This window comes from Podarcis melisellensis (genome assembly GCF_964234715.1).
Source record: "Podarcis melisellensis genome assembly, chromosome: 3".
NCBI lineage: Eukaryota > Metazoa > Chordata > Lepidosauria > Squamata > Lacertidae > Podarcis > Podarcis melisellensis.
The window spans coordinates 6,298,181-6,312,776 of NC_138530.1; the positions used below are offsets into that span (position 1 = coordinate 6,298,181).

The 14,596-nt window shown below is 46.2% G+C and overlaps 1 protein-coding gene across 2 annotated transcripts; it reads left to right on the forward strand.

The window, feature by feature from the left end:
* Nucleotides 1–1,458: 1,458 nt before the first annotated feature.
* NEIL2 (nei like DNA glycosylase 2) lies at nt 1,459–13,184 on the forward strand. 2 transcript variants are annotated; one of them, XM_081904312.1, is made up of 5 exons: nt 1,459–1,519; nt 4,994–5,133; nt 8,165–8,514; nt 9,652–9,848; nt 12,365–13,184. In XM_081904312.1, exons 2-5 carry the CDS (start codon nt 4,996–4,998, stop codon nt 12,682–12,684), a joined length of 1,005 nt encoding a protein of 334 aa, XP_081760438.1. In that variant the 5' UTR covers nt 1,459–1,519; nt 4,994–4,995; the 3' UTR covers nt 12,685–13,184. The 2 variants fall into 2 exon arrangements, with proteins under 2 accessions (XP_081760438.1, XP_081760437.1); XM_081904311.1 differs by having other exon boundaries at nt 1,514–1,593.
* The last annotated feature ends 1,412 nt before the right edge of the window (nt 13,185–14,596 follow it).

Sequence of the window (14,596 nt, forward strand, 5' to 3'; positions counted from 1 at the left end):
TTGTACAATAGGCAACATTCCAGCTGGTCACAACAGAATTTGAGGAGGGAATGGCCAAGCGCAATGAGGGCTGCGGCTTGGGAAGGGTGTATAGCTAGGGGAGCGTCCTGAGGGCCAGATAGGAGGGAGACAGGGGCCACATTTGGCCACCAGGTCTGAGGTTCCCCCATTCCTGTTTTAGAAATGAACCAGTTGAAGGAATTCAGAAGGTGAGCCTGTGGAGAGCAGGTGAGCCGTAGGGGACATGAATCGAAGATTCTCCAAGGGACAAAGTTTTATGGTCTGGGCAAAGCTTGCAGAACAGGAGGAAGTAAAGGAGAGGAAGGCAGGCAAAAGGGGTGGGCAGTTTTGGTTGTTTTGCACTCTGCACATGTTCAGGAAACCCTCTCTCATCACATTCCCTTAAAAGTTCTTTTCCTTAAAAAAATAAAAGTAATTTGCACATGCTCAGAATCCCTTGGGTATTTTTAAAAGCACCTTTCTCCCACACGGGGCAGGGGGAATGCTCTGTGCATGCTCAGAGGCACAAAGTCCAAAGTTCCAGTTACAGATAGGTAGCCGTGTTGGTCTGCCATAGTCAAAACAAAACAAAAAAAAATCCTTCCAGTAGCACCTTAAAGAACAACTAAGTTAGTTCTTGGTATGAGCTTTCGTGTGCTCTGAAGTATCTGAAGAAGTGTGCATGCACACGAAAGCTCATACCAAGAACTAACTTAGTTGGTCTTTAAGGTGCTACTGGAAGGAATTTTTTTTTGTTTTGAAAGTCCAAAGTGTTGTTGTTTAGTGGTTTAATCATGTGCGACTCTTCGTGACCCCCTGGACCAGAGCATGCCAGGCACTCCTGCTTTCCACTGCCTCCTCCAGTTTGGTCAGACTCATGTTTGTAGCTTCGAGAACGCTGTCCCACCATCTCGTCCTCTGTCGTCCCCTTCTCCTTGTGCCCTCCATCTTTCCCAACATCAGGGTCTTTTCCAGGGAGTCTTCTCTTCTCATGAGGTGGCCAAAGTCTTGGAGCCTCAGCTTCAGGATCTGTCCTTCCAGTGAGCACTCAGGGCTGATTTCCTTCAGAATGGAGAGGTTTGATCTTCTTGCAGGCCATGGGACTCTCAAGAGTCTCCTCCAGCACCAGAATTCAAAAGCATCCATTCTTTGGCGATCAGCCTTCTTTATGGTCCAGCTCTCACTTCCATACATCACTACTGGGAAAACCATAGCTTTTACTATACGGATCTTTGTTGGCAAAGTAAGTGCTAAAGTGGTTTTTTTTAAAAAAAAAAAAAAAAACCAAGAGGACAGCAACCCTGAAGGAACTTGTCCTGACCTCTAGGTGGTATTTTGGGAGAAACATCACCATGAACAGCTGCTAGGAGAGAACGGAGCCCAAAAGAGGTGGGGCGGGGAGGGCAGGGCGCTCTGACATCGATTGCTCCGGAGACACGCAGTTCGGCGCTCTGCTGAGTAGGTCTGCCGGAGCAGCTGGTTTGAGAAAGTGCGAAAGGAGTTTTGCATCCCTGGAAAGGTATCGAGTCCGGATTCCTCCCCGCAAAAATGCCATGATCAGAACGCAAAGAGAGAGAGCCAGAGAGAAATTGGGTTGGCTGAGCACGCGGAGCGTTCACACGTTCACTTGCTTCCCGCTTATGCGCGTGGCGACTCTGACACGCGGGGTGCACGTGTGCACGGCTTCCTTCGGCAAATCATTGTGTTCGCGGGGGGGGGGGGGGTGCTAACTGACCTCTGCAGTCGTACAGGGATGTGAACACGTACACGTGTTGGACGCGGAAGCTTTCCGGACATACTATCCGTGCCAGAGCTTGATTACGAAATCGGAGGAGATGATAGGATCATAGAATTGCAGTGTTAGAAGGGACCCTGAAGATCATTTATAGTCCAACCTCCTGCAATACAGGAATATGTCAGCCGCACGAGCTTCACGCTTAATTGTTTTTTAAAAACTCAACAACAAAAGTGTAGGCGCTGCTGCACCAAAAGGTAGATTTCTTGCGAATGTGAAACCGGTTGCACCTGTCAGAGTGTCAGTTCCTGCAGCTGAAGATGCTCAGAAAGCAGGACCCAGGCCAGCATGAGCAGCTTTAGAAAACGTTCTTTAATGTGTTGGGCAGCAGACAGAAGGCTAAGAACATTGCTCTGCATTGTTGCCATTTCTGGCAGTTGGAGGATGGATGGCGGCTAACAGATTGAGGTTGAATCCTGACAAGACAGAAGTGCTGTTTTTGGGGACAGGAGTCGGGCAGGTGTGGGGGACTCCCTGGTCCTGAATGGGGGAACTGTGCCCCTGAAGGACCAGGTGTGCAGCCTGGGAGTCATTTTGGACTCACAGCTGTCCATGGAGGCACAGGTCAATTCTGTGTCCAGGGAAGGTGTTTACCAGCTCCATCTGGTATGCAGGCTGAGACCCTACCTGCCCACAGACTGTCTCGCTAGAGTGGTGCATGCTCTGGTTGTCTCTTGCTTGGACTACTGCAATGCGCTCTATGTGGGGCTACTTTTGAAGGTGACCCGGAAACTACAACTAATACAGAATGCGGCAGCTAGACTGGTGACTGGGAGGGGCTGCCGAAATCACATAACACCGGTATTGAAAGACCTACATTGGCTCCCAGTACATTTCCGAGCACATTTCAAAGTGTCGGTGCTGACCTTTAAAGCCCTAAACGGCCTCGGTGCAGTATATCTGAAGGAGCATTGTTCTGCCGGGACACTGAGGTCCAGCTCCGAGGGCCTTCTGGCGGTTCCCTCACTGCGAGAAGCCAAGTTACAGGGAACCAGGCAGAGGGCCTTCTCAGTAGTGGCACCCGCCCTATGGAACGCCCTCCCACCAGATGTCAAAGAGAAAAACAACTACCAGACTTTCAGAAGACATCTGAAGGCAGCCCTGTTTAGGGAAGCTTTTAATGTTTAACAGACCACAGTATTTTAATACTTGATTGGAAGCCACCCAGAGTGGCTGGGGAAACCCAGCCAGATGGGTGGAATAAATTGTTGTTGTTGTTGTTGTTACCAGCTGCCCACACCAAGCCTCTGAAGAGGCAACCTTCTACCACCTTGCTAGGGTGCTTGTTCCATTCTGAGGAGAGTGTGTGACGTGATACAGTTTTCATAACTGCCTATAAAAGCATAGAAGCATAGTAATAGTACCACTCTATTCTGCCTTGGTCACACCTGGAATACTGTGTCCAGTTCTGGGCACCACAATTTAAGAAGGATGTTGACAAGCTGGAATGTGTGCAGAGGAGGGCAGCCAAGATGATCAAGGGTCTAGAAGCCAAGAGTTATGAGGAATGCTTGAAGGAGCTGGGCATGTTTAGACTGGAAAAGAGGAGATATGATAGCCATCTTCAAATGTCTAAACCAGGGGTCAGCAATCTTTTTCAGCCTGTCCACTGTCCCTCAGACCATGTGGTGGGCCGGACTATATTTTGGAAAAATAATAATGAATGAATGCCTATGCCCCACAAATAACCCAGAGATACGTTTTAAATAAAAGCACACATTCCACTCATGTAAAAACACCAGGCAGGCCCCACAAATAACCCAGAGATGCATTTTAAATAAAATGACACATTCTGCTCATGTATAAACACGCTGGTTCCCGGACCATCCGCGGGCTGGACTGAGAAGGCGATTGGGACGGCTCTGGCCCCCGGGCCTTAGGTTGCCTACCCCTGATCTAAATGGCTTTCACATGGAGAATGGGTCAAGTTTGCTTTCTCCTGCTCTGGAGGGTAGGACCTGAAGCAATTGATTGAAGTTACAAGAAGGAATATTCCAACTAAACTTCAGGAAGAACTTTCTGAGGGAAGAGCTGTTGGACAGTGAAACAGTCTCCCTCGGGAGGTTGTGGGCTCTCCTTCCTTGCAAGTTTTTAAACAGAGGTTGGATGGCCATCTGTCATGGATGCTTTAGCTGAGATTCCTGCATTGCGGGGGGTTGGACTTCCAATTGATTGGTCCCCTTCCAATTGATTCTGTGATACGATTATTCTTTATATTCCACAATGTTTTGTGCCTGTACATGCTTGGAGTTGGCCCTGTCGGTGGAAAGCCCATTGTACAAGAGCTGTGTCTTTGAAAATGATGTATAGATGGTACTTAACCCCAGTAAAATTAGCAAAAATCTATCATATGAATGATAATCTATGTTAGAAATGTAAAGATAAATGTAAAGAAGGTACCTTTTATCATATGTGGTGGATGTGTCCTAAGGTGAGAAACTTCTGGGGAAAGATTTATAATGAATTTTTAAAAATGTTGAAATATACATTTATTAAGAAACCAGAAGCCTTTCTACTGGGAATAATAGGATTGGAACTGCCCAAAAAGGATGTTAGATTGTTTTTGTATGCCACCACTGCAGCAAGAATTTTATTAGCCAAAAATTGGAAATTGCAAGAAATACCAACAATAGAAGAATGGCAGATGAAGATGTTGGACTTTTTGGAACTGGCTGACCTGACTGGAAGAATCCGTGATCAGAAAGAAGAGGAACACCAAGAACAATGGAAGAAGTTTACAGACTATTTAATTAAATATAAGATTGTATTTAATTGTAATATATTTAATTGTAATATAAGACAACTAGAAGCTACTTGAATTTATCAGTTTGGCTTAGGAATAGAATATGATTAAAGTGTAAAACATTATGGGAGAAATTATGAAAAGAAGCTAAGAAAGTAATTTGAAAAAGTAAATTTTGTCAGAAAGAAGAGATTGGAAAACTGCTACAAGGGGAAACAATGGAACTCAGGGGGATTTGAGGAAGTCAATAAACAATGAAAAGCAAATTGGATTTTAGAATGATTGGGTTTATTTGTATGTCCTTTTTATTCTTTTTCTTTTTCTTTTCTTTTTTGTATGTTATATTTGTTATAAACCTGGAAAATTAATTTAAAAAAATTGGGGGGGGGGAGCTGTGTGTTTGAGTGCTTAACTTGGCCCCTTTCAGCTTCCCCAAATTTCTCCCTCTCCTGAAGCGATGCCTGAGGGCCCGACTGTGAAGAGGTTCCAGCTTCAGTGCTTCCCATTTGTGGGGCAAGCCGTGACCAAAGTAGGGGGAAGCACCAAGCAGATGAACCCGGATGATCTGAAGGGAAGGGTGCTGCGGGACACTCAGGTGAGTCTCACACCCATTTGGCTCCCCCAAATAGTAAAGGTAAAGGTACCCCTGCCCGTACGGGCCAGTCTTGCCAGACTCTGGGGTTGTGCGCCCATCTCACTTAAGAGGCCAGGGGCCAGCGCTGTCCGGAGACACTTCCGGGTCACATGGCCAGTGTGACATCGCTGCTCTGGCGAGCCAGAGCTGCACACGGAAACGCCGTTTACCTTCCCGCTGGTAAGCGGTCCCTATTTATCTACTTGCACCCGGAGGTGCTTTCGAACTGCTAGGTTGGCAGGCACTGGGACCGAGCAGCGTGAGCGCACCCCGCAGCAGGGATTCGAACCGCCGACCTTTCAATCAGCAAGTCCTAGGCGCTGAGGCTTTAACCCACAGCGCCACCTGTGTCCCTGCTCCCCCAATACCTTGTGCTCCCCCAAATACCTTGTGCATTTTTCCCTCGTCTCTGCTGCAATTCATTTGAATCTTTGCAGCATTCAGAATAATACTGCTGTATGTTTATTCAAAACCTGCCAAGGATTCCAGTTCATTTTGCTGTCTCTTTAAGTAGTTTGTAAAAACTTCCCATTCTTCTTTGAAGTCACAGTTGTCTTTATCTCGCAATTTGTATGTCAATTTCGCATAATAGACAGATAATTTAAGGATTTGTACAATTTTACAATATGCAGAGAATAACATGCGCTGAGAAAACAGAGAGAGGAGCTGAGGGAGGACACGGGGGGGGGAGGTAGAGGGCTTTTTGGGGAGGGGGAGGAAAAAAAGAAGAGGGAAATAATGAAGAGGATATGTTTTGATAATTTGTTATGTTGAAATTATTAATAAAAATTATTTTTTTAAAAAAAAGAAAGGGGGGGAAAGAATAATATTGCTGTAAGTTGGTGGGCACTAGACTTGTCCTAAATTTCTGGAATCAAGTGTGTGTTAGAATTTAATTAATGCTTGGAGTATTAAAACTAGGTAGGCACACCCAATGTGTTTTTAAGCTGTTGGGCACATCAACAGCTACGAAAGATAAGCTGCTTTGACATTTGTATTGCATGTTTCTAAATCCTCTTAAATTGGCATGTACTGTATTAAGTTTTAATTAGGCCAAGCCCAAGATGATGCTTTGAGTGATGTAAAGGTAAAGGGACCCCTGACCATTAGGTGCAGACGTGGCCGACTATGGGGTTGCGGCGCTCATCTCGCTTTCAGGCCGAGGGAGCCGGCGTTTGTCCACAGACAGCTTTCCGGGTCATGTGGCCAGCAGGACTAAAACGCTTCTTGCACAACGGAACACCGTGACGGAAACCAGAGCGCACGGAAACGCTGTTTACCTTCCCGCTGCAGCGGTACCTATTTATCTATTGGAACTGGCGTGCTTTCGAACTGCTAGGTTGGCAGGAGCTGGGACAGAGCAATGGGAGCTCACTCTGTTGTGAAGATTCGAACTGCACCACAGCACCACCAACTAAAAAACAGCACCACCAACTAAAAAACAACGAAGCCGGTGGACCTGATGGGATACCGGCTGAAGTCTTCAGAATGAACTCACATAACAACTTCACAAGCTCATTGGGGAAACTCTGGGAGAGGCACAGCAACACCATTGCTTTCTGACTCTCCCCATTTCTAAAACACTAGCATTGGCTTCTCAGTTGAGGGAGAAATCCTACTAGTTTGCAAAAAAGATTGGCATTTGAGCCTTTGTTGTGCTAGCAGATCATTACCAAACAGGCTATCATAAAACCATAGACTTGTAAGAGCTGGAAGGGACCCCAAGGGTCATCTAGTCCAACCCCCTGCAATGCAATAATCTTTTGCCCAGTGTGGCACTCGAACCCATGACTCTAACAGTGATGGCCAAACTCACCCCTCCAGTTGTTTTGGGACTACAATTCCATCACCCTTGACCACTGGTCCTCTTAGCTAGGGATGATGGGAGTTGTAGTCCCAAAACAGCTGGAGAGGCAAGTTTGGCCATCACTGATAAAGAGACTCGTGCTCTACCAGCTGAGCTACCAGTAGCTCCCTGCAAGGAAACTGATCTGTTAATTAGCTGTTAATACACCACTCAAGGGATGCCAGTAGAGCTGTGGGTTAAACCACAGAGCCTGTTGTTGTTTAGTCGTTTACTCGTGTCCGACTCTTCGTGACCCCATGGACCAGAGCACGCCAGGCACTTTTGTCTTTCACTGCCTCCCGCAGTTTAGGAATTGCCAATCAGAAGGACGGCAGTTCGAATCCCCACGACGGGGTGAGCTCCCGTTGCTCGGTCCCTGCTCCTGCCAACCTAGCAGTTCAAAAGCACATCAAAGTGTAAGTAGATAAATAGCTACTGCTCTGGCGGGAAGGTAAACGGCATTTCCGTGCGCTGCTCTGGTTCGCCAGAAGCAGCTTAGTCATGCTGGCCACATGACCCGGAAGCTGTACGCCGGCTCCCTCGGCCAGTAAAACAAGATGAGCGCCGCAACCCCAGAGTCGGCCACATCTGCACCTAATGGTCAGGGGTCCCTTTACCTTTACATCACTCAAAGCATCATCTTGGGCTTGGCCTAATTAAAACTTAATACAGTACATGCTAATTTAAGAGGATTTAGAAACATGCAATACAAATGTCAAAGCAGCTTATCTTTAGTAGCTGTTGACGTGCCCAACAGCTTAAAAACACATTGGGTGTGCCTACCTAGTTTTAATACTTTGACTGGACTTAACAGTCCAGGGGTCCTTTACCTTACCTTTTTTTACCTAAATTGATCCATAAAATGAAAGCAATAATCAATGTACTGTACTATAAAATAAATAAGGCAGTATTGTAGGTGATAAAAATTATCATCCACACAGTCACAAATTAACTGAAAAAGCCTCGGAAACAAAAACGCAAAATAAACAGCGAAAACAAAAGCGCCAAACTTAATCTGTTCCGGAAGTCCGTTTGACTTCCGAAATGTTTGAAAACCAAGGTGCAGCTTCTGAAATTTTACATCTCTATGATGAATACAGTGTGGAACAGAAAACGATGCCTTCTGATATCCCCGATTTTTTTCAGGTCCATGGGAAGAATTTGTTCCTGGCTTTTGGTGGAGTTCAGGAAGCAGAGTCCAGCAGCGAGAGCTCGTCTACAGAACCTTCCGAACCCGGGTCAAGCAGCCAGGGGATGGGCCGTGGCAGTCCCATTCTCCAGAGTTGGGAAGGAGGCAAGGGCGTCTCGGGGGGTCCAGGGCGCCCCCTGCAGGAGGAGCATGAAGTTGATTTGCCATCATTCATGGACGACACTGCCGAGCCCCTTTGGAAATGGCTACGATTCCACTTCTGGCTCTATGGAAGCGTCCGTGCCAATGAGTTTGCAAGGGCCAACAAGGCTAATAAAAGAGGGGACTGGAAAGATCCGGTTCCCAGGTACGAATTTGACAATTACTACACTGTGCAAATGCCACACAAAAAATAGGCCCAGGTAGCTTCCTCTTTGCACAGAGTTATGAGCAAAAACTGTCATAAGTCCAAATGGAAGTGTTAGCCTACAGTGACATGGATTTCAAGCACTGGCAAATAGACCAAGGCAGCAGTTTATACTTTTTCTAAACCAGAGGTGCAGAACCTTTGGCTCACGGGCTAATCTTTTTGCAAAAACACGTCCAGCCACCCATCAGCTGATTGGCTGGGTCAGGGCCAGATTTAGGGTTGTGCAGGCGGTTCCCTGTACCAGGCATCAAGCTAAGTGGGCAAACAACAACAACAACAACAAAACAACAACAACATTTATATGAGTACCTACTGAGAAAATCCACAAAAATGTAACTTTACCAAAAAGAATTATTGTGTTAATAGGAAATATTTAGGGATGAGGGCACTAAATTTCCTCCTTGCTCAGGGTGCCATATTACCAAAATCTGCCCCGTCTGGCTTGGACTTTTAATTTAAGCAAGCAGGTGGGCCAGAGGACAGAGGAGTCTGTGCAGTGTCTTCTCTCTCCTGTTGCAGGAGAATCCTCTCTCCTGTGCAGCTGCTTCAAAGAGCGCTTTTGTGGAGCTCTTTATGAGTCCCTGGGTTCTGTTTTGAGCCTCTGCAGGCTCTTTGAAGCAGTCTCCCTGCCTCTTTCAAACATTGGCTGGGCGGGGTGAAGTTGAGGGGAGGGTGCTTCAGTCTGCAATTTTGCAAAGCCCTTTTCTCAACATCACTGAGCAATGCTAAAAGGAAGGGTGCATTGCTTCAAAGAGTGCTTTTGCAAAGGGGTTTCAGACAGGTCCCCTTTGACGCAGACAGAGAAGGGGGAATTGTCTTTAAACCCCTTTGCAAACAGTAGAGGGATTACCAACAGCCCAATGTCTGCCTGATGCTTGGAGACGCTGCACATAGGATTTGGAAAGATGAGTAGAGCCACCCACCTGTCAATCACCTGACACCATTTGATTGACATACAGGTGGTCCCTACTTCTCAGATTTGGCCGGATCACAATAAGACTGTGGATCATAGAGACCAAAATGTTTCCCCGCCCCTGTTCTAAGATAATAAGATATTCTTCGTTCGACTTTCAGGCTGGTTCTGCATTTTGATGGAGGGGGCTTCCTCGTCTTTTATAACTGCCGGATTCATAGGTGTTCTTCTCCTACCACTGAGCCGGCTACTGACATCCTGAGCTTGGAGTTTGATCAGGAACGTGCTTTGGGAGCCCTGTGCAAAGCTGTACCTGTGTGCCACACCCTCCTGGACCAAAGATATTTCTCAGGGCTTGGTATGTATTGGGTTGTGCAGTATCTATTTAGTTTTCTTCCCAGTACAGTGGTACCTTGGTTCTCAAACGTAATCCGTTCCAGAAGTCCGTTCCAAAACCAAAGCATTCTGAAACCAAGGCGCGCTTTCACATAGAAAGTAAGGCAAAATGGATTAATCCATTCCAGACTCTTAAAAACAACCCCTAAAACAATTTGACATGAATTTTACTATCTAAGGAGACCATTGATCCATAAAATGAAAGCAATAAAAAAATGTACAGTGGTACCTGGGGTTATAGATGCTTCACGTTATAGATGCTTCAGGTTACAGACTCCGCTAACCCAGAAATAGTACCTCAGGTTAAGAACTTTGCTTCAGGATGAGAACAGAAATCGCCTGATGGCAGCAGCGGGAGGCCCCATTAGCTAAAGTGGTACCTCAGGTTAAGAACAGTTTCAGGTTAAGAATGGTGCTGAAGGTCCTGTGTGAGATGGAGGCGGTTGGAGGATGGATGGCGGCTAACGGATTGAGGTAGAATCCTGACAAAACAGAAGTACTGTTTTGGGGGGGCAAGGAGGCGGGTGGGTGTGAAGGACTCCCTGGTCCTGAATGGTGTAACTGTCCCCCTGAAAGACCAGGTGCGCAGCCTGGGAGTCATTTTGGACTCACAGCTGTCCATGGAGGCACAGATCAATTCTGTGTCCAGGGCAGCTGTTTACCAGCTCCATCTGGTACGCAGGCTGAGACCCTAACTGCCGACAGACTGTCTCACCAGAGTGGTGCATGCTCTGGTTATCTCCCACTTGGACTACTGCAATGCACTTTATGTGGGGCTACCTTTGAAGGTGACCTGGAAACTACAACTAATCCAGTATACGGAGCCAGCCAGACTGGTGACTGGGAGTGGCTGCTGAGACCATATAACACCAGTCTTGAAAGATCTACATTGGCTCCCAGTACATTTCCGAACACAATTCAAAGTGTTGGTGCTGACCTTAAAAGCCCTAAATGACCTTGGCCCAGTATACCTGAAGGAGTGTCTTTTTTTGTATCTCTTTGCCTACTATACCCAGTAAAAAGGCTTCTGGTTTTTCTTAACAAAAGTGTTTTTAAACATTTTATTTCACCCATTATACAGTGGTACCTCAGGTTAAGAACTTACAGGTGAAACTCGGAAAATTAGAATATTGTGGAAAAGTTCATTTATTTCAGTAATTCAGCTTAAAAAGGTGAAACTTATATATGAGATAGACTCATGACATGCAAGGCGAGATATGTCAAGCCTTTATTTGTTATAATTGTGATGATCATGGCGTACAGCTGATGAAAACCCCAAATTAACAATCTCAGAAAATTAGAATATTAAATGAAATCAGTAAAACAAGGACTGCAAATAGAGCAATATTGGACTTCTGAGAAGTAAAGCATGCATATGTACCCCTGCTTGGCAGGGGGTTGGACTTGATGGCCCTTGTGGTCTCTTCCAACTCTATGATTCTATGATACTCAGTACTTGGTTTGCGCCCCTTTTGCATCAATTACTGCCTCAATGCAGCGTGGCATGGATGCTATCAGCCTGTGGCACTGCTGAGATGTTATGGAAGACCAGGATGCTTCAGTAGCAGCCTTCAGCTCTTCTGCATTGCTCGGTCTCATGTCTTTCATCTTTCTCTCAGCAATGCCCCATAGATTCTCTATGGCATTCAGGTCAGGCAAGTTTGCTGGCCAATCAAGCACAGTAATCCCATGGGCATTGAACCAGGTTTTGGTACTTTTGGCAGTGTGGGCAGGTGCCAAAGTCCTGCTGGAAAATGAAGTCAGCATCCCCATACAGCTCGTCTGCAGAAGGAAGCGTGAAGTGCTCCAAAATCTCCTGGTAGGCGGCTGCATTGACCCTGGACTTAATGAAGCACAGTGAACCAACACCAGCTGATGACATGGCTCCCCAAATCTCTTTTCTGATGAGAGCAGCTTTTGCATTCCATTTGAAAACCAAGGACCCAGAGTCTGGAGGAAGAATGGGGAGGCACACAATGCCAGATGCTTGAAGTCCAGTGTGAAGTCTGTGTTGATTTGGGGAGCCATGTAATCAGCTAGTGTTGGTTCACTGTGCTTCACTGAATTACTGAAATAAATGAACTTTTCCACGATATTCTAATTTTCCGAGTTTCACCTATAATTCATTCTGGATGTCCGTTCTTAACCTGAAACTGTTCTTAACCTGAGGTACCACTTTAGCTAATGAGGCCTCCCGCTGCTGCTGCTGCTGCGCGATTTCTGTTCTCATCCTGAAGCAAAGTTCTTAACCCAAGGTACTATTTCTGGGTTAGCGGAGTCTGTAACCTGAAGTGTCTGTAACCCGAGGTACCACTGTATATCATTTCCCAGAAAACCTTTACCTCTTTACAAGTCCACCACATACGGTAAAAGATACCTTCCTTTTCTTTACATTTCCAACACTCACTAGATCTTGCCCTATACATTTTAGCAAGTTTTGATGGTGTTAAATGCCCTGTTTTAAACATTTCATCCCAGGGAATATCATTAAGAACGAGGCCCTGTACCTAGCGAAGATCCATCCGCTCTCCCTCGGATCCCTCCTGCCACTCCCGGAACTCAGGTCCCTACTTGACCATGTTGTTCGCTTCACCTCGGAGTGGTTCATCAACAAGCAGCAGAGAGGAAGGCAACACTGGCAGATCTACCAGAAAGAGAGTTGCCCTGAAGGGCACCAGGTGAGGAAAGAAGCCTTTGGTCCTCCGGATGGACTGAGAAGACTTACCTGGTGGTGTCCCCAGTGCCAGCCTCAAGTTGCTCAGGAAGAGGATGAGGACCTTTCTACTCGTGGCAGCTGAAGGGTTAAGCCTCTCTGCCCCCGGTTGGATTGTGCTAGGATGCTAAAATTTGAAGAGAGGGCAGGGCGAGGTGGGCGGGCACATGCCCACGATTGCTACGGAGAAGCCACCCAAACCATAACCATTTCCACCCTGGTTTTAATACAGACGAGTACTTACCAAGTGGCTAGTCCTCATTGTTTTGTGGCATTCACGTCCCCAGTCCTCACTTGGGTGATGGTGGGGTGTTGTTGTTGTTTGAAATGTGGCCTTGGGCCACGTTAAGTGTGAGCCGGACCACAGTTAAATGAAAGATGTTGGGCTAACAAAAACGGAGACAGCTGTTGAACTTTGAGTTTCTCAGTCTGAAAGACAGATTTTTCAGTTAGTATAGCAGCCAAGGCTGTTGCAATAGACAGCAGAAGTTTAGCATTCTGCCTCTTTGGAGAATGAGAGTCCCATATAGATGTTGAGAAGTTCCTGGTTTCTGTATTAAAGTTTTATTCGTTCCTCGACAGAAATGTGTCTCGTGCGTGTTTCTTTCAAGGGTCAGGGGGCTGTGGCTAAGGCTCTTAGAAGTGTTTCACTGCAAGTGAGCAGACTGCAATTTTCAGGCTTGTTTGAGGGGAAGCTATGGCCTTTCAAGTGGCATTTTTTATTATTATTATTATTATTATTATTATTATTATTATTATTATTATACCCCACCACTCTGGCCAGCATTGAAAACCTCCTGATACAGGGCTGCCTTCAGATGTCTTCTAAAAGTTGTGCAGTTATCTCCTTGACATATTATTATTTTTTAATGATAATAATAATAAAATGCCCTGATGTGAGTCCACAGTGCAGAGACAACCTTATTCCTCGTCCTCAATCAGCAGACCAAATGAAACCCTAGGAGAAGGGAGACATTTCGTGTGGGTGGGCATGTAGAAACAGAGAATTGTAGAGTTGGAAGGGACCCCAAGGATCATCTAGTCCAACCCCCTGCAATGTACATATATGTGGCTAACCATTTGTGGGATGCTCTCCCCAAGGAAGTTTGCCTGGTGCCTTCATTATACACCTTTAAGAGTGTATAATGGTTCCTCTTTAACCAGGCCATTGGTTGACTGACATTCAATGCCCTTTTAAAATGTGTCGGGGATGGGGGAATATTTGGGTGGTTCTTGTTTTTATTTGGACTGTGCACTTGGCGTTTTTATATTGCGATTTTATCCTGTGAGCCGCCCTGAGACCTGCTGGTATTGCGAGGGACCTACAGATTTAATAAATAATAACAGTAATACAGTGGATGCTCAGGTTGTGAACATGATCCATGTGGGAGGCGCATTCGCAACCCACAGCGCAGCGTCTGTGCACGCATGGGTTGCGATTCGGCACTTCTCCACATGCGCAAAGCACGATTTAGTGCTTCTGCGCATGCATGAATGCCGAAACCCGGAAGTAACCCGTTCCGGTACTTCCAGGTTTGGCGCAGTGTGCAACCCAAAAACACACAACCTGAAGCGTCTGTACCTGAGGTATGACTGTAGTAATAACAATAATAATACACACATACATATGTAGCCACCAAATTCCTAAGGGCCGCCCAATTTCTAGGGACTGTGAGCCAACTAACCCCGGTGTAGCATAAGAAGGAAGACCTCATGATGTATGGAGCAGAACTTGTTGCCCAGGGAAAGGTCAAATGGTTTGAAGAATTGGGATTTTGTGATTCTTTCAGGATGTAAGGAAATGCTGAAGGCTTGAGCTACCTGGGGAAAAACCAAGGGCTTGGGTTTGTCGAACTTTGTTCTTAAAAGAAGAATGTGGGTGGTTGGGTTTGTGTGTGAGAGAGAGCTCAAGATGTCCTGTTCAGCCCAGGCAAAGCAGGGAGGAGGTTCTTCTGTTGCAACGAGATCTACCTAGGACTTTGCAAAGCCAAGAATGG

Bases quoted from the DNA above. Each gene is read 5' to 3' on its own strand.
- NEIL2 (XM_081904311.1), top strand. From the start codon at position 1,554: ATGATCAGAACGCAAAGAGAGAGAGCCAGAGAGAAATTGG. The intron at 5,134-8,164 runs GTGAGTCTCACA...GATTTTTTTCAG, and splicing joins GGGTGCTGCGGGACACTCAG to GTCCATGGGAAGAATTTGTT. The intron at 9,849-12,364 runs GTATGTATTGGG...ATTTCATCCCAG, and splicing joins AAGATATTTCTCAGGGCTTG to GGAATATCATTAAGAACGAG.